At 40.5% G+C, this 24,093-nt stretch overlaps 2 protein-coding genes across 2 annotated transcripts in view; one reads left to right on the top strand and one right to left on the bottom strand.

Annotated features, from left to right (window-relative positions):
- Positions 1-15: 15 nt before the first annotated feature.
- On the top strand, positions 16-5,610 carry si:ch211-201h21.5 (uncharacterized protein LOC555526 homolog). Its single transcript, XM_022213556.2, has 6 exons — positions 16-98; positions 2,253-2,437; positions 3,575-3,757; positions 3,839-3,950; positions 4,636-4,772; positions 4,854-5,610. Exons 2-6 carry the CDS (start codon positions 2,255-2,257, stop codon positions 5,217-5,219), a joined length of 981 nt encoding a protein of 326 aa, XP_022069248.2. The 5' UTR covers positions 16-98; positions 2,253-2,254; the 3' UTR covers positions 5,220-5,610.
- Positions 5,611-9,066: 3,456 nt separating this feature from the next.
- tmem131 (transmembrane protein 131) overlaps positions 9,067-24,093 on the bottom strand; it is a 43,153-nt gene continuing 28,126 nt past the window's right edge. The window contains exons 21-41 of the mRNA XM_051947380.1: positions 23,926-24,001; positions 22,319-22,433; positions 22,073-22,211; positions 21,846-21,955; positions 21,689-21,761; positions 21,408-21,559; positions 21,178-21,320; positions 19,703-19,889; positions 16,828-17,013; positions 16,579-16,734; positions 13,250-13,692; positions 12,976-13,160; positions 12,755-12,885; positions 12,555-12,673; positions 12,322-12,474; positions 12,081-12,231; positions 10,682-10,797; positions 10,513-10,594; positions 10,325-10,428; positions 10,071-10,219; positions 9,067-9,979 (exon numbers count right to left, since the gene is read on the bottom strand). Coding sequence (XP_051803340.1) covers positions 9,722-9,979; positions 10,071-10,219; positions 10,325-10,428; positions 10,513-10,594; positions 10,682-10,797; positions 12,081-12,231; positions 12,322-12,474; positions 12,555-12,673; positions 12,755-12,885; positions 12,976-13,160; positions 13,250-13,692; positions 16,579-16,734; positions 16,828-17,013; positions 19,703-19,889; positions 21,178-21,320; positions 21,408-21,559; positions 21,689-21,761; positions 21,846-21,955; positions 22,073-22,211; positions 22,319-22,433; positions 23,926-24,001 — 3,228 coding nt within the window. The 3' untranslated portion in view covers positions 9,067-9,721. The remainder of the gene's footprint in view (positions 9,980-10,070; positions 10,220-10,324; positions 10,429-10,512; positions 10,595-10,681; positions 10,798-12,080; positions 12,232-12,321; positions 12,475-12,554; positions 12,674-12,754; positions 12,886-12,975; positions 13,161-13,249; positions 13,693-16,578; positions 16,735-16,827; positions 17,014-19,702; positions 19,890-21,177; positions 21,321-21,407; positions 21,560-21,688; positions 21,762-21,845; positions 21,956-22,072; positions 22,212-22,318; positions 22,434-23,925; positions 24,002-24,093) is intronic.

The raw sequence follows: 24,093 nt of genomic DNA on the forward strand, positions 1-24,093 counted from the left end.
TCCCACCCATGTCGGTAAACCTTGAGACGATCCAACAGTTCAGACCAATCACAGCAGCGCCTGCGGAGGCTCTTTAAAGTTTTCTTGACACACGGAAGGTGAGTCTGTTCACTGGTGATCTTAAGTTTATCTTTTTAAAGGCTAAACATTTCAGCTTTTAACAACTTTTAAATGAATAGAAAATATCAGTAAAAACTATTACCAGTCACATTTGATCTAAAAGTGTAATTTGTTAGTTGTTAGCTCATATCAATTGTTCCGACTTTGGACGTATTACTTAAATCGTTTGTTATTATTATTTTTTCAATTTTTCATATGTCCACGTTTAGTTTTGATTCTTGTAGGACAGCAGTGTCGCACAGATTTCTCCACAGATGTTCTATCATTCTTCACAGACTGTTTTTATTCAGCTGTCCCCCGCTGGTGGTGTTTTGTTGCTCTACCATTTCTCTTTAAAGTACCCCTAAGGCAGGGGTGTCAAACTCATTTTGGTCCAGGGGACCCATACGACCTAATTTGATCTCAAAGGGGCTGGACCAGTAAACTTATAGCATAATTACCGAGAAGTAACAATAAGTCTAAGTTTTTCCGACGTTTTAGTGCAAAGGAGAACAAGTATATTAGAAAAATCATTATGTAATGAACTGTCCTTTTAAAAATTATATTAGAAACAACCAGAGATTAAAGTAAGTGCAATTTCAACAACACTATGACTCATTTATTTGTGTGCCTTGTGCATTACAACTGATCACAGTGATTGCACAATGGCACAACATATTTAGTCAAAGGTATGTGTAACTTAAAAACATAGTCATGGAATTAAAAAAAAACAACAAACTTATCAAGATATAGAAATTTTTTGAAGTCCGTCTTCCACATCTGGAAAGTAATTGTGAACACCTAAATTAACTCTGCACACCTTTAAATCTTAAGTAGCAGCTATTTTATACAGACAGTTAAGAAAGTAAAGTTGTCACCTGCCTTGTTTATGTAGAAAATGTATATTTAAAAAATACACGTAAAAAAAAAACTACATACATAACATGGATGCATCCATTAGAAATAATCCCAACGGATCCCAACATTTATTGTTTTTGTGTTCTTCAGCACAGTTTAATCTTGTTTTTGTTTGTTTTGTACTTAACAGCAACAGTGCTTTTCTTGGAAACTGTCCATAGACGTTATGCATCATCCGTCACAGTCTGAACTGTCAGAAAACCTCAGATCTCCATTGATAATCTCTGTGTCAAGTCGGAACCACTTGCCCATCTGTTTTTGTGTCAGAGGCATCATTTTAGGAAGATGGCCAATGTATGTCTGATCAGTGATACTAGAGCTCAGTCTGTACCTCCTGATTACTGCTGCAACTGTGCTTCAGCTGATTTTAGTTGCTCACCAAGATCTTTATCCATCACTGTAAAGCATCATTGTTAAATTCTACTGGCTATTCTTTTTATTATGGAGCCATGATGCTGACATGCAGACAGACACAACTCATAGGTCCAAAAATGAGAGAGTTCTGGTGTTGACAAGATGCTTTCTAATTATGTTGATGCAATTAGACTGATTGGAAATCGCCAATGTTCTCTACTTTGTTTTACAGTTTTCTCGTGCATGCCAGTGATCACAGGTTTATTCACTTTTTGCATTAACTTTCTACTTTAGAGCCCATATTTTAAATATAGTCTGCCTACAGTATTTGATTGTTTGATTGTAAAATTGTATTTCCATTTTTAAACTGTGGAATCACTGTAAGGCGATGTATTTTTGAAATAATTTGACAATATTTAGGTGATATTGCCCAGGGGTTTCCTCACCTCTGTTGTATGCTGGAATGCACCTGAAGAAGTTCATCTGTAATGCATGTATGAATGCATTTTAACAAACAAGGAAAAGCAGCAAAAGGAGCTCAGCTTGAGATGTGTCCCCCCTAAACAAAACCTTACCCCATGTCAAAGAGCATTCCAGGCCGCACAGGTCAGAGTGACGATTGTTAAACTGCTGTTTAATTTTTGACTGAAATGCTGAGAGCAGTGATGCGCTAGAGGAGGTTCTGCCAGCGGACATGAATACAAAAGACAGAAAACCCTGAACTTACAAGAGAAATACTGCAAGCTGGTTCATCTTCACTGAATCCTTTAGGTGGAACGAACCGACTCCTGCTGGAAATAACTGCATCCTTATTATTCTAAATAAAGCTGCTGATTGCTGTTACTCTGACCTTTATAGTAAATTAGATTTTTTTTTTAAAGAAATGGCAAAGAAGCTGCTGATCATCGACACAGACTGCGGCATCGATGACGCTCAGGCCATCATGATGGCGTTGGCAGCGCCCGACGTGGAGGTTCTGGGCATCACCTGTGTGTTTGGGAACGCAGCCGTGGAGAACGTTTGCCAGAACGTTTTGAAGGTTCTCTCTGTCTGTGAGCGTCAGCGGGTGAGTTTCTGAAGCAGATACGCAGTTATATACCTGAAAATATTGTCAAGGGGGATTTTGAAGATTTACTTCTGCACACACAGAAGAAAAGAGAAGAAAAAACAACAATGAAACTAATATTAAACAAAGTGTTAATTAGACAAAAGCACATGAATTAGCAGGATGTTGTGTTCTGTGTTTTTCCTTTAAACTACTTCTGCTTTGCATTGTTTAATGAGACGTAAAAATCAGCCCCCGGATGCATCTATTGTGAAGTCATGGATGTTACTGGTAAAACGGATGTCTTTTGGGATTTAAGATATTTCGTGTTAAGCAAAACAGGAAATTCACCATCCTGCCCCTCACCAGTGGTGTCCTATGATGTTAGCTCTTCTTTAGTAAAACGCTGTGGCACTATGCTTTAATCTGTTCTGGTGATCAACGCCTCCATGTTCTTCAGTTCAAAAAAAGAAAAAAAAGAAAGCTAAATCTTCTATAAATTAAGGTCTGTAAAAGAAACCGCTAAAATCAAAAACCATAAATGCTGTACATAACTATCCTTTTCTGCTATAGTGGCCTAGCATTATCTTTAACCCTCCTGTTGTCCTCATTTACAGGCACCAAAAAATACTGTTTCCTTATCTGAAAAAAATCCAAAAATTCTGCAAAAATAAATCCCTAAATTTCTGAAAATTTGCGAAACCTTCGGAAGGAAATTCCAGTAATTCCTTACAAGTTTTATTTTTTAAAAATTATATATATATATATATATATATATATATATATATATATATATATATATATATTAAAAAATTAGTACAACTTCCATCATTTTCTTTAAGAACATCCACATAAAAATCAACCAAAATCCAGCAAATTTCGCTGGATTTTGGTTGATTTTTATGTGGATGTTCTTAAAGAAACATTTTTTTAACATTTCTTTTTTTCCCAAAAAAAAATGTTCAATGATTTCCCCAGAAATGTTGAAAATGTGGGAAGTTTCACTGTCAAGTCTTTCTAGTCTATAAAAAATAACACTTTACAGAGATGTTAACAAGATTAAAAAAGACTGAATTTCACTGCAGAAGGTCTTACATTTAACTCTACTGCTTTGGTATTCTACAACAGAACTGCCCTAACCAGAGCTTTTTCCTGCAGATTCCGGTGTTTCGAGGTTCTGCTGGTCCTTTAGTCGGAGCCGCTGACGCAGACAGGGAGCACTTTGGGACTGATGGACTCGGGGATGTTCTGAAGGACAAAGATCCACGGTGGGAGGAGAAGATCCAGAGGGAGCATGCAGTCAGTGCAATGATCCGACTGGTGTCTGAAAACCAGAACCAGGTGAGACGCCTCCCAGTGGTCTGTCTGTGATGTGCAGCTGGCGTTGTGCTTCTAAAAACCGCTAAAACATCCTCTGCTCAGGTGTCTCTGATGGCCATCGGGCCGCTCACTAATCTGGCCCTGGCTGTCAGACTGGATCCTGGTTTTCCCCAGAAGCTCAAAGATTTGTACATAATGGGAGGAAACATGGAAGGTAACGCTGCAGTGTGATATTTTTTTGGATACGATGTGCTAAAAATAAGAGATGATATAATTATGGCAAATTCTATTAGACTGAAGACCAGGAGTAAAACATATGTAGTCAAAACATAATAGCGTAAACTTAAGGTATTATAGCTTTTGACATATATTGGAATAATATGCATGAAATCTATCATAAAATAATAAGGGTAAGATGTGGAGCAAAAAGTCTGAACATGTCTGGGCATGTTCTCTGTAAAAGATGACCTAATGATCTTCTGTATAGTGAAATGATCTTCTGTATAGTGAGATGTAGGGGTGAAATATGATAACCTGACGTCATGATCTGACCAACAGATTGAGAAAAGTATAATGTTGTTAAAACTGTCACTCCTATCATATACCCTTATAGGTGTGGAAAAATGACCAACGTTCAAAGCATAAAAGACGGTGCACAGCTCAGTTTCTTTAGTTCTTCTTGGGGTGTTATCACTGCTAAGAATTACTCCTGGATTTTTTGTCGACACATAAATCCTGCTGCTCTCCGAATGCGGAGATTTTTTGAAGATCTGAACACGGTCAAATCATAGACTCTGGCCTTGATTTGTAACTTGGTTTACACTTCATCAGCGCCACCATTACGACAGCTGTTTGTATTTGAGATGTTTGGGCTTCAATGACTTTTTTTGTGTTTGCAGGGAAAGGGAATCTGACACTATGTGCAGAGTTTAACTTTGCAATGGATCCAGAATCTGCCTACATTGTTCTCGAAGAGTTCCTCTGCACCACGTACATCGCATCGTGGGAATACGCCTGCAGGAATTCACTGCCGTGGGTAAGATCTGCAAACAGCTACACAACCCTGCAGGCTGAGTGTCACACTTCAAACTGATTATCACCGACTTACCTCCTGCAGGAGTTCTTTGAACAGCTGGTCAACCAGGATGCTCCAGCTGCTCGCTTCATGAAGACGATCACTGCTAAGTGCCGGGCCTACTCAAAGGAGGCGATGGTGACCAGGAGAGACGTTTACTTTGGGCCTGGTTTTGTCTCCTATGATGCCTATGCGATGGCTGCCTGCATCGACAGCAGCGTGGTGACGGAGAGCATCGAGTGTCCGGTCCGAGTGGAGCTCCAGGGCTCCATCGCTCGCGGTATGATGGCGGTGGATCGAACAAATCAGCTGAAGAAGAAGCACAGCGTGTTTGTCATGACCAAATGTGACTGTGCCAAATTAAGTCAGCTGCTGTTGAAGTCCCTCAGACAACCCTGTAAGAAATGAAGGTTTTAAAACGTTGAAACACATCATAAGCAAAATATGCAGTCAACGCTAAAGTTAAACATTTCTACCATCAACCTGCAGTGTACCAACATGTTGCTTACAGTAGTTTTTCTTTTACAGTATTAGTAAAGTACAGTATTAAGCACAATTATAGGTGAGCTGGTGTGCTCGAGCTGCACCAACTAATTGAAGCAACTGACATTTTAAAAAACATTTTAAAGTATGAAGGCAGCATTTTTGTGGAAAATTTTTTTACAGTTTTGAAACACGGAGAGTCTGAAGGAGTTTAATCAGTGACTGAAGAGGGACTTGACTTATGTGCATCCTGATGAGGAGCAAAACACTGACTTGTGTGTTTATTAAATGTATCCATTAAAATTACTGAATGCTGCATGATGTTTTGCTGAAGTCTTTTACAGAAATCACAAATTACTGGTTGCTTTGGCCATTATTGGGCTGTAGAAACAAGTGAAAACACAATTTGGACTCATCACATCTTTTCCAGTATCCACACTTGCATTAGAGTTGAATGATTAATTAATTTTCAAATCAAAGTTCCAAATGTAAACAAAACGGTTAGCGAACTGCAACAGCTGCAGCGTAGAATATACACTGCTTGGCCAAAAAAAAGTTGTCACCTGGATTTAACTCAGAAAACAGGTAAGAACCTTCCATTGGATAATTACTGCAGTGATCAATACATTTCCGCTACAACAACATATTTAATCCTGGACTATGATCACACATGTAAAGTTTCAAGCAGATTGGAGCATGTTGAGAAGAATTAGACACCACTTCCTGTTTCATGGCAAAGGATCAGTATTTTGAGGGGCTGCCATGGCCACACCTTTTGGCTTCTGACCAAGTTTTTGATAACTTTTCATCAGGAAGGTCTGGTGCATGTCCTGGCCAAAATTCAGTTCTCTCAGACGTACCCCCTAGGAGCTATTAATTTAAAAAAAATTTACAGCAAATTCAAGATGGCCGACTTTCTGTTGGGTTTAGGGCGTGGCTGTGATCGACTTTTTGGTGTGTCCTGATGTGGTGCATATGCCCACCAAATATTGTAGCTGTAAATGAAACATTGTGGCAGTTGACCTAATGACCACTTTTTCAAGTTTGGAGGTGGCGCTATAGAGCCATTTTGCCATGCGCATGTGCAACTCCCATAAAATATCAAAGTTTTCGCCAGTCCTGATGTGCATGCCAACTTTCATGCGTTTTGGGGTGTGATAAGGCCGCCAAAAAGCCAATTCGTTCCCCTAGGAGCTATTAATTTTGAAAAATTTACAGCAAATTCAAGATGGCCGACTTCCTGTTGGGTTTAGGGTGTGGCTGTAATTGACTTTTTGGTGTGTCCTGATGTGGTGCATATGCTGGATCTGGTGTCCATCATGTGAAGTTTGGGCCAGATAGGATCTTGTTCAGCTGAGATATGAATCGTTACATTTTCATGCTGAAACATCGAAATTCGTTTGGCCGCCACAGACACGCCCTTTGATGACAAGTCACCATTTTCACTGGGATGCATCATCAATGTGTTCAGCCTGTTGTCACCACATTTGAGGTGAAAATGATCAACTGGGTAAGAATAGGGCATGAAAGTGTAAATGATGTCTATTTCCTGAAACCACAAGGTGACGCTATGACTGTGAATGAATATCACCATGGGGATAACATCAGGACAGGACTGTCATCATACATGTAAAGTTTTAGGCAGATTGGAGCATGTTGAGAAGAATTAGACACCACTTCCTGTTTCATGGCGAAGGAGCAATATTTTGAGGGGCCACCATGGCCACACCTTTTGGCTTCTGGCCAACATTTTGAAAACTTTTCATCAGGAAGGTCTGGTGCATGTACTGGCCAAATTTCAGGTCTCTCAGACGTACCCCCTAGGAGCTATTAATTTTCAGAAATTTACAGCAAATTCAAGATGGCCGACTTCCTGTTGGGTTTAGGGCGTGGCTGTGATTGACTTTTTGGTGTGTCCTGATGTGGTGCATATGCCCACCAAATATTGTAGTTGTAAATGAAACATTGTGGCAGTTAGCCTAATGACCACTTTTTCAAGTTTGGAGGTGGCGCTATAGAGCCATTTTGCCACGCGCATGCGCAACTCCCATAAAATAAAGTTTTCGCCAGTCCTGATGTGCATGCCAAATTTCACACGTTTTGGGATAGTAAATTAAGGATTCAAATGGCTAAAATAAAAGAACACCATTAATTATGCGTATTTATATACATTTATAATGTGTTAACTGGAAAGAAACAAATTAAAATGGCAGTTGTTTCTTTTATCTTTTCTAACTGAATAAATCGATGTTCTTTGAGACGTGAAGGGTTTTGTAGCACATTAGAGTCAAATCCCAACAGAAAACTGGTGAAGACACAAAGATGAGTTGTTTCAACTTAGTCCAGCAGAGAGCAGCATAGACCTGCTAATACTCAGATTAAGTATGTCATTAGTTGACATGAAGAAGTGCAGGAAGTTTTTTTTTTTTTTTTTTTTAAATTCAGAAACAGGAACACGTCATTTATTTTTGAAAGAAACACGATCAAACATCCAGAGGGCGGGACCACTCAGCACTGAGAAACTAGAAACTCTGAATTAGTGAGAATCTGACCACTGAGGTTAAATGTCTGCTAAGAGCTGGTGGCACCTCAGAGAACTCAAATAATTTATGAAGCTACTGGTGAAAGGATCTGTGTGTAACACCGCTGTGTCTATGCAGAGGGAAAGTGCATTAGTCAGACCCCATTAATCACAAACTGCACTAAAATCTGTAGTTTGGTGGATGTTTCCGTCTTAAATTCATACTAAACAAAGCGAAAGAAATGAAAGGGGGTCAACAGGAAGTGGATCCATCATGGCAAATGATGAGCAGTTTCTAGGTCAGCAATCAAATTTAAGCAAATGTGTTGCTTTGTCTGTCTCCAATCACAGCTGGATGAAGGTTTTGAGAGTCATTTTCAATACTTTTTCCAATACTGTTTGACAACTTAATGTCATTTTCAACTATTTTTTTTGTTATTTTGGACACATTTTGAGGCATTGAGGACAACTTTTGTCATTTTGACTAATTCCTGATTGAGTTCTGGTGAAAACTGACACCAGATCAGTTTTACATCCATCCAGGTGTCACAGTCTAAACATTAACTCTGGTTTCTGTTCAGAACCATTTTTTCCTCCTATAATTTTAGAAAATTGTTGACTAGGAAACTGGATATTTTTAAGCAATTTCATTTTTTAACAAATTTCCCGTAATTTTGGATCATTGTCTATATTTTGCACAAAGTTTGAGTCATTTTCTATCATTTTTGATTCTGGTTCTAGGACAGCAATCGAATTTAAGCAAACATGTCACGTTGTCTGTCTCCTATCACAGCTGGAAGAAGGTTTTCAGGTCTCAAACACACTGAGGAAACTGGACCAGTTGTGTCTAAAGCACAACTTGATCACACAAAAGAAAGGTCAACACATCAAGCTTCATTCACTGACAGATAGAAAAGCAGCTTCATCACAGATACACAATTTACTAAATCAAGAACACAAGACTTCAATCAGTGAACGTTCTGTCACAAGCAAACCATCTGGGCATGTCTCAGAAAACAAAGAGTTTCTCTAAACCACTTCTCAGGAGCGAAACAGGTCAGACCCACAGATGTCCCACCATGAGACCCACAGAACCCAAAGGATCCACTAATGTCTCAGTATCAGACACAGAACTCCTCCAGAGGTTCTGCATTCACATCCCACTGGGTCACAGCTCTTTGTGCGGCTCAGACAAAATGTTGATTGTGTATTTTTTTTCCGTAAACAGAATAAAGACCCAAAGTACTGACATTCTGCTGAAATCCTTTATTTAAATTTGCTGACAAATAGAGGCGATGTACAATACAAACCTCAAACTTAAATAATCTTTGATCACATAACCAATTTACTCTCACAGAAGGCTTTGATATCTGGAGGCGGAGCCCTCTGTAAAAATGGGGAACGTTATCGTTCTTGAAGCTTTTAGGGCCGTTTGTGTTGTAAAAAAAGAAAACAATTCTCCCATCAGATTGCGAAATTTCCCTGCTGCCAAATAAAAGTCGAGTGCATTGACTCCAACGTGAACAGATGCAAATTTGACTTTTAATAAAACCAATGGGAACCAAAATGATTGTGAAAATGAGACACGTGGCTTAAAATGAGACATCTGTTCCAACAATAATACTGAACTTTAGAGGTTCTGCGCCAAACTTGGAGAAGGAATGCAGCATTACCAGCCTTTCTACAGCAGCAAACTGTCTGCACTGGCATTAGCATACAACATGCTGTCAACGTTTGTAATTCAGGGGCACCTGTTAAAACAAATCCAAATAAAAGTTAGCATTTCTGCCCCCGTGGATAAAAAGCTGCAGAGAACTAAATGCAGGGTTCCGATGCGTTCTGTCGGGATTCTCTGATTGTAAAAGACTTTGAATTTAGCGAACAGAGCACTTCTGTTGGGTGCTTTTTAATTTGCGTTGTCAGAGGAGCTGGGCCACGGCTCGGAGCTGCGCCGGCTCAGGGTGGGGCGCCACATGCTCCAGTGGTTGTAGGTCCGACTCATCTCGGTGGTTGCCGGCGGAGACGGGGCGGGACTGCTGACCAGATCCGTCAGAGTTGTCGAATTGGTTGTTGGAGCAAAAGGTAAAGCCGTGTCTGTTGACCAAATGGAGCTGCCGAAGGGTGTGGTGGTAGACCATGGATTGCGGGTGTTTCCCAGGAGTGACTAAAGCAAAAAGAACAAGAATAAAGCAGGGTGTGATGAAGAGCAACAGTACCTGTGAGCTACATCAACACCAAACCGTGGATCATCTTACTGCAGTCGGGGCGGTCGGAGAGCTGGAGCTGCTGGGCCAGGAGTGCAGGGAGTCACTGCTCGGGATGTCCCAGATGGACGAGGGAACGGGGGTGAACTCCGGCCAGCTCTGCTGTGGCTCAGACTTTGGGAGGTTCATTCCGCTGAAAACTAAAAGCAACACACATACTTCAGTTTGAAGGCAGTGCCCGATAATCTGTCGAACCGGTCACTCTGCATTCTTATGTTTGCTCGCAAGATGCAAGACTGAGTTACCTCCAGTCAGGTTAAAGGAATTGTTGGGCCCAAAAGCGGAGAATGAGTTGGCAGAAGGGTAGTTTGGACTGCTGGCTGTGTCAATCGGACTCCATAAACCAGAGCTGTAAAGGAAACGACACCAATATTCAGTCAGAATCTGTGCCTTGACGTGTCTGCTTGTAAATGTGCTCCTTTTCTCTCAGTACCTGTCAGAGCTGTCACTTTCCACTGATGGCATGTGTGCCAGACTCTTGCCTTGGCTGTCGGTTTTACCTGGACCGGAGCCGCCTGACGACAAATCAGAACATCAGTGTCTCCTTGTAGAGAACAATGTTCACACTGAGATGAAGTGCTAATTCATTGCTACACATTTACCTGGACTTTTGTCGTAACCAGCAGCTACAGCGGCGAAGGTGGGGTTCCCATTTTTGCCCGGGAGTGGAGTGGATGTTGACAGTTTATTACCAGGGGCCTTCTTCTGGTTTCCCTCACTGTAAAAATACAGAATGTAGAATATAAGTAATTTTATTTGAACAGCAGTGATAGTGTGTTTTAAGTTGGTTGATCAAGATAAAACAAGTCAATAAAATGCAAAAAGGGAAGATATGATTTCTAAGATACTTCTCAGTAAGTTGAAGCATGACTGGGCAACAAATGACGTGTTGTGTCTTTAGTGGTTTTTAATCTGGCATAGAAAGAGTATCATCCCCATAGTAATGATTGTGTTTGAAGATCATGTGTGTCTACTACCATACATACCCATACGAGCATCTAGAAAGACTTCATATGTTCCAATATATCATATGTCAAATGCAGTTTGACAAAAAATACACATATGTCTTCCTGCATGTTTTTCTGGCTATTTTGACCCATAATCCTCTGCACACTGGACGGTACATCACATTTGTCACAGTGTCTCATGAGAGTATAAACAAGTTTGAGCTGCTGAGAGCACAGAGATATGAAGCTAGAACCTGAAGGCCAACACTTACCACTGCATGAAAATCAAAGCTGAACTGTTCCTAACTTCTTTTAGTGATGCAATGACAGCAAAATGTCAAATATTCATGTTTTTCTTTCACTATTTCCACTTCATTTCTCTCTCTATGTAATCTCCTGTCCTATTCTGTTTATGTGAAAAACATTTCCCCATCGTTAGCTAGCTATTATAACTATTAAATTCTTTTCTCAACAAGCACTTCAAAAGACGACAATGCAGCTGCTGACTGTTTGTTAACTTTGTCATATAGTGTGAAAACAGCCTTAGGTGAAATAATACGATGGATTAGTATGTCACAACTGTTTCATGCTGCAGTAGATATTTTGTAAGGATGGCCAGAGTATGCATTTCAAGTTGGAATGCAGACAATGTGACCCAGTGGAAATGTTCGCAGAAAACAAAATGAGGCCCAGGACAGAGCCTTGAGGAACACCAAGTTACCAGACTGACGATTACTATGAAATGTTTGGGTTTGGTTGAACAGCTTAAAGTATTCTTGATGCCAGACATCTCTCAAAGTAATCCAACTAATTTGGCTGAATGACGATATCAAATGCAGAGAACAAAAAATGGACAACACACAATTAAAAACCTCAGTTACTACCAACAAAAAACAATCATCCGCTGCCGTTAAGTGATCAGAAACTTCACTGATATTTTTAGTTTGTACAAGAGATCAGTTATTCATCTCATGCCTGCCAGTTGCCTCAAATTAGAGAAGGAGGTCCAAAATGTTTTAAACTGAGCTGTTTATTCATTGAAACACATGGATACCTATTACTGTTGAGCACACTGCTGTAGGAGCCTCTGGACAGTAAACTGGGGGAGGTGGGTGGAGGGGAGCAGGTCCCGGCTGTGACAGATCTCTTCAGGAAGGGATCTGCGTTTATTGTCTGGAGGGAAATCTGCTGAAGACTATCTGCTTCTGTATAAGAAACAGGAGAAAACCATCTCTGGTCAGTCAGTGATTTAAGAGTCGACTCTTTTGGAATGACAGATTGGGGTCTTGACTTACGGATGCTGTTTTTGGAAAGGGGGACGTCCCACTCTGGAGAAGCAAACTCCTTCTCGCCTTCAGAGCTGCTGCTGTGACCCAGTTCTGGCACCGAACCGCTAGACAGCAGTTTGGCTAAAAGAGCGGGTCGACCGTCCTCCAGCTTCGTGTCAACTGCCAAAACAAACACGTTACTAACACATCTAGTGCTGAAATGAGCGAGAACACGGCAGCATTCAAGTGAGCAAACTCACATCTCTGTTTCTGGAGGGGTCTGTTCTTTGGGATGTTGGTGAGAGGGAGCAGAGCTTTTGGTGTGAACGTCTTGCGCTGTTTGTTCTCCAGTGGTGTTACATATGGCAGCTCCAGAGAACTGAGAACAAAAAAGATTCATCAGAAAGTGAACAGAGCAACAGGTAAAATAAAACTGTCGCTTTTAGTTTCAAAAGCAAACCTGGACTTTTCTGTTGGGTTCTCTTTCTTTATTGTTGCTTGTTTCTTGGTTTTGGGTTTGAGAAGCGAATTTGAAGATTCTTCTTTAACTTTTCCAGGAACTACTGTCCTTCCTTTCTTTTTCACTGGCTCCTGAAAGGTGTGATGCACATTATTAGATACAGAGAGTTGACACACAGCAAAGGATGTGAGCTGGACTGCAGCATTGTGATTTCTGTGTACCTCTTTGATGTTTGTCTCCACATCTGGGTTGGAGGTCTCTGTGGTGGTGGAGGAGCTGTCATCGTTGTCGGCCAGGTTATCCTTGAGCTCATCTCCCTGAGTCTTTACTGTTGATTTTTTCTCTTTTTCTTCCTTCTTCCTCTGAGCTTTTGTTTTACCCCTCAGCTTCCCTTTGGATTCCAACACTGCAAACAATAACAACAACAACACACACTGTCAAAGCTGCAAATGATCACTGAGCCCTTGACTCTCCCCTGATAGACAGATGTGGTACCTTTGTTTTGTATGGACTGAGAGCTCTGCTCCTGCAGCGTTTCAGCACCAAGTGATTCTGGACGGTCGAGGTCATTGTCCATGGCTCCTATCAGGTCGGCATATTCTGCCGCCTCCTCAGGGCAGAGGGCTCTGGAAGGCAGCGACGGACCGGTTAAACTTTGACTCTGGAGGTCAAGCTGTTTGGTGCTCCGAGCTTTCCGGTGGGTTAGCTGACTGACAGCTGGAGGGCCTTCCTGGCCTGAGGTTGAACTTCCTTTGGTCAGCTGGGAGGAAGTAGCTTGCATAGATGGGCGGCTGAAGCCGAGCCTGGATCTCTTATCTTGGCTGTCTGAGTCTGATAAGGTTCGGCTGTTGCTCTGTCTGCCTCCGACTCGCGCTGTTCCGTTGCTGGATGTGTAAAATCCTCTGGAGCTCTGGGCCGAGTCGCTGTAGTCATTGAGCCTGAGTGATGACAGAGAAGTCAAGTCAGTCATTCTGCATCTGCCCTCTGAGGTTACATTTTCTGCTACTTAAACCATTTTTCTTTAGATTTCTTATGTTCAATACTATGTCGGATAGCTGTGAAGATTAATGCTAGTTGATTTGTGAACAATTTCATAACACATTTAGAAAGCTGTGAAGCTCTGGGAGGTGACAGTCTCTTCATCTTTAATCTAGATAAAAGTTTACTGTCACATTATTAAAAATTAGACTACTGTACCAACTACTGACATTAGTGATTCACAAAAGTAACTGGCATGTGGGTCCTGTCAGGCCATATATTCAGTTTAAAACAAACGTTTTACATGTAAACTGATATAGTTTTTTATTTTGCCCAGTGAATGTGTATATTTGAAATGCACCTTGTTCTATGTCTGCATCTGCCAGAGGGTCATCCCAATCAGAGCAAGCATAACAAGATATACTTCCACTGCAGTAGACATCTCAACAGTTGGTCAGACAGAAGATCTCACTTTGGGCTCTTCTAATAAATCATTTTTGTAGTTTTCTATTTTTTACACCAAATGATGCACAAATTGTCATTGTTAAAAGGTTCTAAGCAGACTTGAGGACAATGAAGAGAATCAAGATTTCCATACCACTGTGAAATTATTCTCAATGTGGATTAGAATGCAAATTAAAAATATGCAATAAAGAGTTTCCCACTGTTAAGCTGTGGTTTATATCTGTTCCAGATTAAATTATGGAAATGGTCAGTGATAAGTGCTAATGAGTGGCTACAGCACCTGGCATGCTCAAAATTGCGGTTAGCCACAAACCAAGAGCCGTTGGGAATCCAGAATATGTCGTTTTTATTATTCTCTGTAGTGAGTCAACACACACACTGCAGGAACCCGGGCTAAAACTACATGTTTTGTTAAATATAAAATCCTGAAGCAAACAGAGTTCAACAAAGTAGCCATTCTGCAACACTAATACACCGAATTCTATTAACTTCTGCATAGAGAAAATAAAACAGTAACTGCAGCATGTGTGAAGGTTTGGGAATCATGCATGTGTCAAATCTCACAACTTCATTAACTTGCCAGACCTTAATAGACTCATTTGGACCTGAGGCAGGTCGATACAAACTGTCAACTGATGACACTTTCAGAGCTGTGAAATTCTGTTCAAACCTTGTGGTGACTCTACACAACTATTGGCTGCTTTAAGCTAACGTGGCAGAGAGAGGAAGGATTTAAAAAAAAAGACAGCACAGTACTTCCTGTTTGAAGTTTCGACTGCCCAAAACGTCTTCCAAAAATGTCAGTTAAAGGAAACTGTTCAAGTCGAAGCAAGTCGCTGAGCTTAGAGAAGTGAAAACTTCACTGACTGAAACGTCGTGTAGGAAGCTTCATCTGACAGAGGACTGACGGATCACCATTACTGTGCAGCACTGATGAACAACCATAATATATATTAAAGAGGCAGAAAAAGGTAACTTCACCTACAACCTCAACAAAGTAAATATTTGAGGTGTGCAAAGCAACATCTGGATAGAAACTTTGGGAACAAGCGCTGAATATTTGAATTTTAGATCAACACAGCAATGAAACCAAAGAAGACTGAAATTTTACTGCACTGTTGACATTCGTGTATGGGTGTATATATGAGTATATAAGTAGAAATACAGTCTCTGTCTTTGCTTGTCTTGTTTTGCTCTTCAGCTCAAATGCCAAAGACTGTTTCATAAAGAACATTTATACACACTAACACACCTGAAAGACAAATCACATGACCATTCATGTAGGCTGGGCATACAGTCGCTGGTGTTAACCAGAGAGCAGGGGGTTGTTTGTAGAAAATACTACAGAGGAAGAACAGAAATGACGAAGTAGCTGCACAACAGCTGCTGCCATAAACAACAAACTAAACAACATCTGTAGTCTAATTACTGTTAGAAAAGCTTAATGAACCACTGACAGCCGAGGTATACGTTTTTGTTGTCTTCAACAAAGCAGTTACATGATAGGAGCATGACGGTTCCAGGAAAGAATGATTGTAAAGACTCAATCAGAAAGTGACAAAACGTCATTGTTCCAAAAAAGGTTCAGTTTCTGCTCTGAAATGCAACTCAGGAGTTTTGAAAGTAAAACAGGATCAGTACCATTTGCAAGAGATCTCCTTTTAACGGGATATAAAACTCCAGAGTAGTGTGGACAGTTGGAGTAAACATAGTTGAAATTATGCAATTAAAACATGGAAACATACCAGTGTGGATGTAGCTTGAAGTAGCAAAAACATCTGTTTCACTCTACTGTCATCATGACTCTAAAGAGGTTTGAATGTTTAAATTCAGAATGCAGCAGCATCTGAGGACTGCAGACTATTAAGCATGAAGTTATTCTGCTTTGTGTCACACAGAAATGTTTAAAAAAAAAAACCTCAAGCTGCAAATGTCAACCAGTTTACACTAAAGACTTTATCTTCTACAACTGATCCAAAGCAAAACCGCTACAAATCAGCTTCAACAAACACAAGCTCCTCTGGTTTAACTGATTAAAATCTATGGAGAATTTTGCATTTTACTTGTGATTTGCAAGGAAGAGTGACTAAAAATTCCAAATACTCTTTTCCTGCTGTGATATCCAAACTTTTGCACATGCCACAAAAACTGTTTAATTTTGAAACATGTTCAAGTTCTGTGAATAAAGGAAATGTTTTGCCTGCGTTTCCTCCAGGAGTCTTATCTACTTCTTCACCTCAAAACTCAATCATCAGAGTGTATAATTTGCCCTGTGGTCCCTTATCGGTCCATACAAAATGTATATGGCCTGATAACCATGTGACTTGATTAGCCTTTGCCAAAGACGTTTTATAACTTGGACTTTTCCATGCTGCACTCACTTTGAATCACTGTGAATCTGCACGATGTCCCTGAGATTAAAGGGTCTCCCAGTCTCCAAGGTGGAGTTGGATTCCACAGACATTCGTCTCTTGAAAGGCTCCCATATGCTCTGAGCCTCCAGATAAGCTATGACGATCACCACCAGAAACATGCCACTGCAAACACAAACAACACAGACAAATGTTAACTGCCGGACAGGTTGAAGGAAGGTTTGCTTACACTTTATGGCGGCTGTTTTAAGTGCTCACCTCATGACCACAGACACTATGATGTAGAACTCCAGCTCCCAGCCTGGTCTGGGCAGAGTCTCTGCACATGCAGCTAACATGTGGTACGGCAAAGAGGCGTTCAGGACAAACACGAACTCGGAGCCCCCGCATGTCACCAGTTTCAGCTCCCGGATCACTCGAGACGAGGTGAAGTCGGGCGTAAACCTGAAAGGAAAATAATTTTCAGTGGCTTAAAACTCAACAATCTGACCATGTGATCAACCTGTGACTCCTGAATGTGGGGTCAGAGGACATACAGCAAGCAGGGATGGACAGAAAGAGCTGGAAGATGTCCGAGTGATTCATAAGTCTATTAACTATTTATATGCATCACGATATATTCACTTAAAAAATAACCGGGCGTGGTTGGTTTAAAGGTCTTTCTTTGACAGAAACAATAACTGCCTGACAAACAGCTGATAAAATGAGGCATGCATGCACATGGCCTTTTTCAAAACACACGTGTTTGGTTAGAAGTTGTCCTAAATAGGGCTGTTGATTTTCTAAGACAGAGATCTTAACACGCGAAAGCAGGAAACAGCAAATACTACAGACAGCATGGCATTCCATCCAGATGTGTCAGTCTTTGGGCGTTGCTACTGAACACAGAGGCTAACAGGTATGATTTAATGGGAAATATAAATAAAATAAAGCCATCAAAAGCCATTTAAGAAACTTTACCTGCTCTTTTCCTACCATGACAAGTCGACATGTCTCCTGATCGTTGGACTCTGTTTGCTAATTTGCATGTGGACTGAACATTTACATCCTGTGCTGAGGCGCAGTCAGACCAAAGGGTAGCGGGCAGGTAACAAGCAGTAAACAGCCTGGGAATGTTGGCAGCCAACAACTTTATAAATTATATGGCATTTTATATATGGCATTTTATTGCCGTTAACCTCTGTCACTGCTTGCTGCGCGGTTACACAACAGGAGTATAAACAAACCCTATTTCCTATGTTGGAAACAAGGCTGCGTGTCCATCTGCTCGAGCTTCATCAATAAGACTTTAGGTGATGTGTCACTTTCTGCGTGGACTGGAAGTGAAATGTGGTCTGACCGCACCATAAATTAGAAGCCACACCTCCAAGTTCTTAGATAGACACCAGGATCACCTCCAAGACTAAAAGAATCACACTTCACTTGCTTTTCATTATTATCTGCTGAGACTGAGGCTACACTCTCTAGTTATGGTAGCCAATTATCTGCTTAGTTGCCAACTATTAAATAATTATTTTGATAATTGGTTAATCGGATCACATTTGAATATTTTCTGGTTTCTAACTAATTATCTTTGAGTTGTGGGGAAAAAAACTAAACATTTAAGAGCATTATCTTGGGCTTTAGAAAACATACACGTTGACATGTTTCACCGTTTTCTGACATTTAATCAAATATTATCTTTAATTGCAGCCCATGGTGTTGTGCATGCTGTTCACTGACACAATGAAGCGCAAAAAAAGCCAGTGCTGACGTTATAATTTTTAACTGTGGTATATCTGCTGTTATAAGTCAAAATGGAGCTTTTTTTCCCATCAGACATTTTGACTTGCTGTGCAGGTGTTAAAGATAACATCAGCAATAACTCCGTTCTACTCAAGAGCCTCAGTAAGTGCGACAGTGATCCTGAGTTTATGCCATGTTGGTAAAACTGTCATCAGGAGTGGGAAAAAAAACTGTTGAAAAGATCCTAAACATTTCAACAGTATATTTGCATGAGGGCTGCAAGTGCACTAAGCCTCGGTTACATCAAAATAAAACACATTATGGTCACTAAAACAATCAATTTAGCTAAATCTACAAAATAAACTGTCCTTACTTATTCTTGTGCTAACATTGCTTGAATGCAGCTGTAAAATGCAGATGTAAAACTCGACAACCCTGAAACTCAAGCAGTTAAATAGAATTCCACCATTAATTATACTATTTAAATTTGTGTTTTTCCTACTGTGACCTGTCAGCTTTTACAATGGAAGGCAGCCAAAAAGATTGATAAAAGGGTTCTATCTAAACCTGCTGTACTTTGCACAGTGACGATCCATTCCTTCACACATATGCAGGTCTGAGAAGAGTTTCAAGGCAAAAGAAGAGGAACCGCCTGTAGGGCATGTAAGGCTCTTAAAACATTACACTACATAGTTAACTTTTAGATTATATTCATCAGTGTATCACAGATCAGGTAATTTAATTGTTGGAAGTTTACAGAAGTTCAACAGCTTGAAAGTAGGGTCGATGCAAAGCAGAACAGGCACACTGCAGTAGGGCTGGCCCGAAAAGTGGTTTCTGGCCTCCGAATATTCGGGCCCTAATACGGATATCCGAATATTCGCTCTGCCCCCTAACGTCCGACGGGGGTGGGGGTGTGGGGTGTGGGGGTTATGACTAAAATTGTTGCCGATTAAATGTGTCATAACCCTGAATAGGTGGAGATTAAACTACAGTCACCTTCAGCCTCACTGTGCTACTTTTGATAAAAAGGGGAAGAGTCTGGTGATTACATCAGAATACAGCAGAAAGGACGCATATTTATACCGCCTGAACCAACATCCTGTGACTTCTGGTTAAACCTTGACTCAAAGAAAAATGTTTCACAACCTCAAAATGACCTCAAGTTTTTTTGTTTGTTTTTAAATTTGTAAATGGACAACAAGTGCACAACAAGTGTGTGTCTCCGTGTCAAACTGGGGCTCAAACTTTAAATCGTGATGAAAAGAATCAGTCCAGGGGGTCAGAAGCTGCAGAGTAACAGAGAACCAATTCATGCTTTTACCAGAGGCTTACTCAGGAGGAGTATTAATAGAGCTTGTGGGAAGGGGCGAAAACACACACAGACACACACAGTTTGCTCACTTACAGTATGATGAGGTCTTTAGAAGCATTTGGCTTGAGTGCAAATTCTTGACAGTTGAGAACTTTGAATCCGTATCCTTCACAGGCTTGTCCGTTGATTTCTGCTGATCTGATGGTGATCGGGAGCAAACCTGTGTTCTCCACTCTGAAGGTTCTTTTGAGAGTGAAGTTTGGCTCTTTGACTCTTGTTTCTGCAACAGAAAAAAAACATGGGGAATGGAAGTGAATAAAAATGAGACATGTCAGTTTTTTAAACAGAAAGAAAGAGCTGATGCAAAATGTAAAGAGATACAAAGACACATGGTCAAAGAAATCATATTGAACAAGAAAATCAATGGATCTGTAGCACCACAGTTATAACAATGCAAGTGTTTGATTTCTTTTTAGGTTTGTAGTAATAAGTCTTTAAATTTAGCATCACAGAGAGTCCAGCAGTAACTGGCTGTTTTTATTTGGTCACTATGTGAATATGTACTCATGTAAATTTCTGCATTCCCTATGTGGCTCTGGCAGACTTTTATTTTGAAGGTTAAAAGTTACACTTGAGGTATCTAAGTAAGTATACTCAAGTGCAGAATTTATACAAATATATGCACTAAATTGGCCACACTGCATTGAGTGCACTCGAACTGCTCACCTTATTGGCCTGAATAAATTCTAAATTTACAAAAGGTGGTGTTTTCAGAATATTAAATCATTTGAACCTGGTTAATTTATACTGAAATGTTAAAAACAGATTCAGAGCAGATAGTGTTCATAACTTCTGATACAATGCTATATAAAATAATAATCTCAAAACAAGAACAATTGAGGAATTTAGCACAGACCCAGTTAGCTGCTGTTTATAGTTGAACTTCCATGGTGGTTGTTGTGACAGTCAAACTGCTGTTTGTAAGTTTACATTTGTCTTTTTGGCCATTTATTTTAACAAAATGCAGCCACACTGAAAACGTATTTGACATGGTGTCAGTTTGTTCGAGTCTCCATTAGGTTTGGTAATGTCATAGTTGTGAAAACACAGAGGAGTCTGTTCCTCATGCAGTTACACATAATAGACTAGTCCTGGAAGGTTACTGATGCAGTGATTTTCTCCTCACGAAAGAAACACTAGTACTTGTCCAACCAACGAGAATTTGGTCAGATGAACGCACACTGACCAAACAATCAACCAGTCCACATGGAGTAACTTCAATCATACAGAAGTATTAGTTGTAGCATGTATCTGTGTTAGATTATAGATGGCTGTTAGCTGTTTATGCTAACTCTTAAATGTCGTGACTGAACAGTTCAAGTACAGAAATATCTTCTTTTGGCTGTATTGCATTGTCTACAAGCCTGATGATCAGCATGTAGCTCACTGGAGGTGCATTTAGAGAGTGTCAGATTCTTTTAAATCACATGTGAATATTATGCAGATATTGTGAAGGTGAGTGGAGTTTAAAATGTGGTTCATGTTCACACTCAGTAAAACAAACTCACTCTCTGTGCAGTCTTTCAGCAGGGCCTCAGTCATCTTAAACCTCAGTGAGCTGCCTTGTCCTGGAGGCTTCCCCGCAACCTTCAGGCTCTCCGTCGTACCTCGTCCGTGAAGCACGATTGTGTCGATCACAGTAAGGTTATTCCTGAACAACAAAGTGTACAATTTCAGAAAAGGAACACACACTTACTGAAGAGACTGTTTTGTCGCTAGCATTAAAATCTGCAGCTACCTGACAATGAGGAGGGAGGAGACGCTGTGGTTGCTGATGGGAGTGAACCTCACACTGAAGGACTTGACTTCTCCGGGCAGCAGGAGGAGGTTGTACACAAACGGTCTGGTTGAACCCTCTACAAACCCTGTACCACTCTTTACTAGGGATGTCTGCCAAACAAACAGAGCATCTGTCAGAGACAAACAGCTTCCACATGCTGCCTCAACCACAGACAAGAGCACTGTGATTAACAGTGCAATAATTTCAATTCACTGAATTTATGATGGTGCAGGACTCACTTGATTTCTGTGAACCTGGAACTCAAAGGTGTTTGTGTCAATGTTGATGTTGGACAAATTTCCCAAAGGCAATCTGGAAAATAAACGCAGAGGAGATGAGTGTCAGAGTAAGACGAGAGGAAACCAGAACATGTAGGTGTTTGTGGAGGTTTCTCACCTGTCAGCCAGTTTTCCAGAAAACACGGAGGGGTTGGGTAACAGCGCCAAGGGGAGAACTTGGACGTAGACCGGAACATCGGCAGGGTTCTGCAGAATCACCTCCTCATCCTGCAGGATAAACAGAAAGTTGTTGATTTCAAACATAGAACTTCATAAAACACCTTTAAACATTGATGCATGCGCTGATGTGAATGTGCTAACAAGAGACGGGTGGCTTCCACTCACAGAGGAGCTGTTTGTGTTGGTTAGCGGGAACATGATTCGTTGTGAAGAGTTGACCAGTGAAGGCCAGGTCAAATGTGCTGTTATTTTAGCTTGAACATTTTTCTGAAGGTCTGTGTTGACTTCAAAGACAGTTTCAATCCTTTGGTATGAAAAGAAAGAAAACCTTGTTAGGTTCTGTAAATAGCCCATCGCAAAGGAACAACTAAAACCGTTTATCAGGGATCACTGAATCCCTAATGTGCTTACTTGTGTCCTGCACGCTCTTTGAGTTCTTGCCATCGTCTGAGGAGTTTCTGGTGAAGATCTACATCAGCGTCCCAGATATCCTCCTGCAATGCCAGCCCATGAGGTTTGGACTCAGCTGTGGAAGAGAAAACATTTTAGTAATTTGGCTGAGACTCCTGAGCCCCATTTGGATGGAATTAACATTACAGAGGGAGGTGGGAAATAAATATTCACTGTGCTCCTCAGTAACTGAACTCATCGTCCTGGTAGACATATATATATATATAAAAATCAATGGGAAATTACAGGATACTGCCTGCAATAGGCAAGTTACAAAGAGGTCAAGGAGAGGTCTGGTGGGAGAGACGCAACATGTCACAGCTGCACTTTTTCTTGGAGTCATGACTCTGTCAGATGTAAACACAAACATGAAACACTATCTGATACCATTCACTGTGAGCTACACTTCCTGATGATATCACTAACTCCACTGCAAATACATGTTCAGAAATCTACACAGAAATCATAGAAGAAAGACACTCTTTGTTTCTCTGTCACTGCACAACTTGTCTTGGAATCCCATTTCTAAAGACCCCTCTGGTGAAAATCAAGGTTTTTTTTGTTAGATAACATATTCATATGGTGTTGTTTTATAATCTGGAAGGCAGGAAAGGATGATTTTCATGGGATAATTTCAAAATACGCAACTCTGATACACAAAGATGAGTTTTTAAGGGTTTAATCAAGAGGACAGGAAAGTCTTGTAATATGTTTTCAGCTTTTCTGCTTCCATTGTGGTATCCAACATAATTCAAACCAACCAAACTCCAGTTGTGTGTGCAGGTAGGTAACAGAATAATGGACGGTTTGTTCTGTTACACTATATGGTAACTTTTATACAGTTGATAGCGATGTTAAAGAGGTGGACAAGTAGCGGGGTAGAATTTTAGCGCCTGATTCCTTGTCCGAGTTTGACAATTTAACATTCAGGGCTGCTCAGAAGTACCTTTGCTGAAGTAGATACTTTCCCCCAAAAAATGCCCTAAAAGAGGTTCTCTACAGAAACGGTTCTTGTGGTCAGAACCCGTCCAGAGGTTCAGGCCTAAAAACAGCCCTCTGACTGCAGAGGGACTTACAGTTTTCTTCTTTTACAGTGACAGCTGTCTGTATACTCATGTGTACACTGCAAACACAATCTGCTAAAAGCTAAATTGGGATGCTTAAAAAGGGATTCAAAACAGAATACCTGCAGCTGACACTATAACAGAACATTTGGCAATCTGATTGGTTGTGCTCTCTGATGGCTTCATTTATTTTTATCCCAAAACACATTCTTCTAGTTTCACACAGAGATGATAAAATAAAGCAAGAACAACATACTTCACAATACAGAGATGTTGCTCCGGATGGGATTTAAAAGACAAAAACAGCTTTGAGTTTGTCCAAAAACAGAATCACCTTTATTCATGAATGGGAGGCAGATGAACAATGGCCAGTATTAAAATCACTGAGCAGCACAGGTGATGCTAAAATGATCCCACCTCCCTACAGAGAGATAAATCCAGCCCGAATGGGATTTCATTTGTGAGATTTGAATGCTCCACACGCACTCGAAAACAACAACTTACATTTAAGCACAAATGGGAGGCCCACATAACAGTGATCACCACACTGCAAGCCAGCGTCAAAATAAATATTTGCCACCTGAAAAACATGGAGAAATGAAATTAAGTTTATGTTCATAAAGACAAATGTGACTCATGTTTTGTTCTTTTTAAACCCATGGGGAGGATTTC

The sequence above is a fragment of the Acanthochromis polyacanthus genome, chromosome 4 (assembly GCF_021347895.1).
Source record: "Acanthochromis polyacanthus isolate Apoly-LR-REF ecotype Palm Island chromosome 4, KAUST_Apoly_ChrSc, whole genome shotgun sequence".
In the NCBI taxonomy this organism is placed as follows: Eukaryota; Metazoa; Chordata; class Actinopteri; family Pomacentridae; genus Acanthochromis; species Acanthochromis polyacanthus.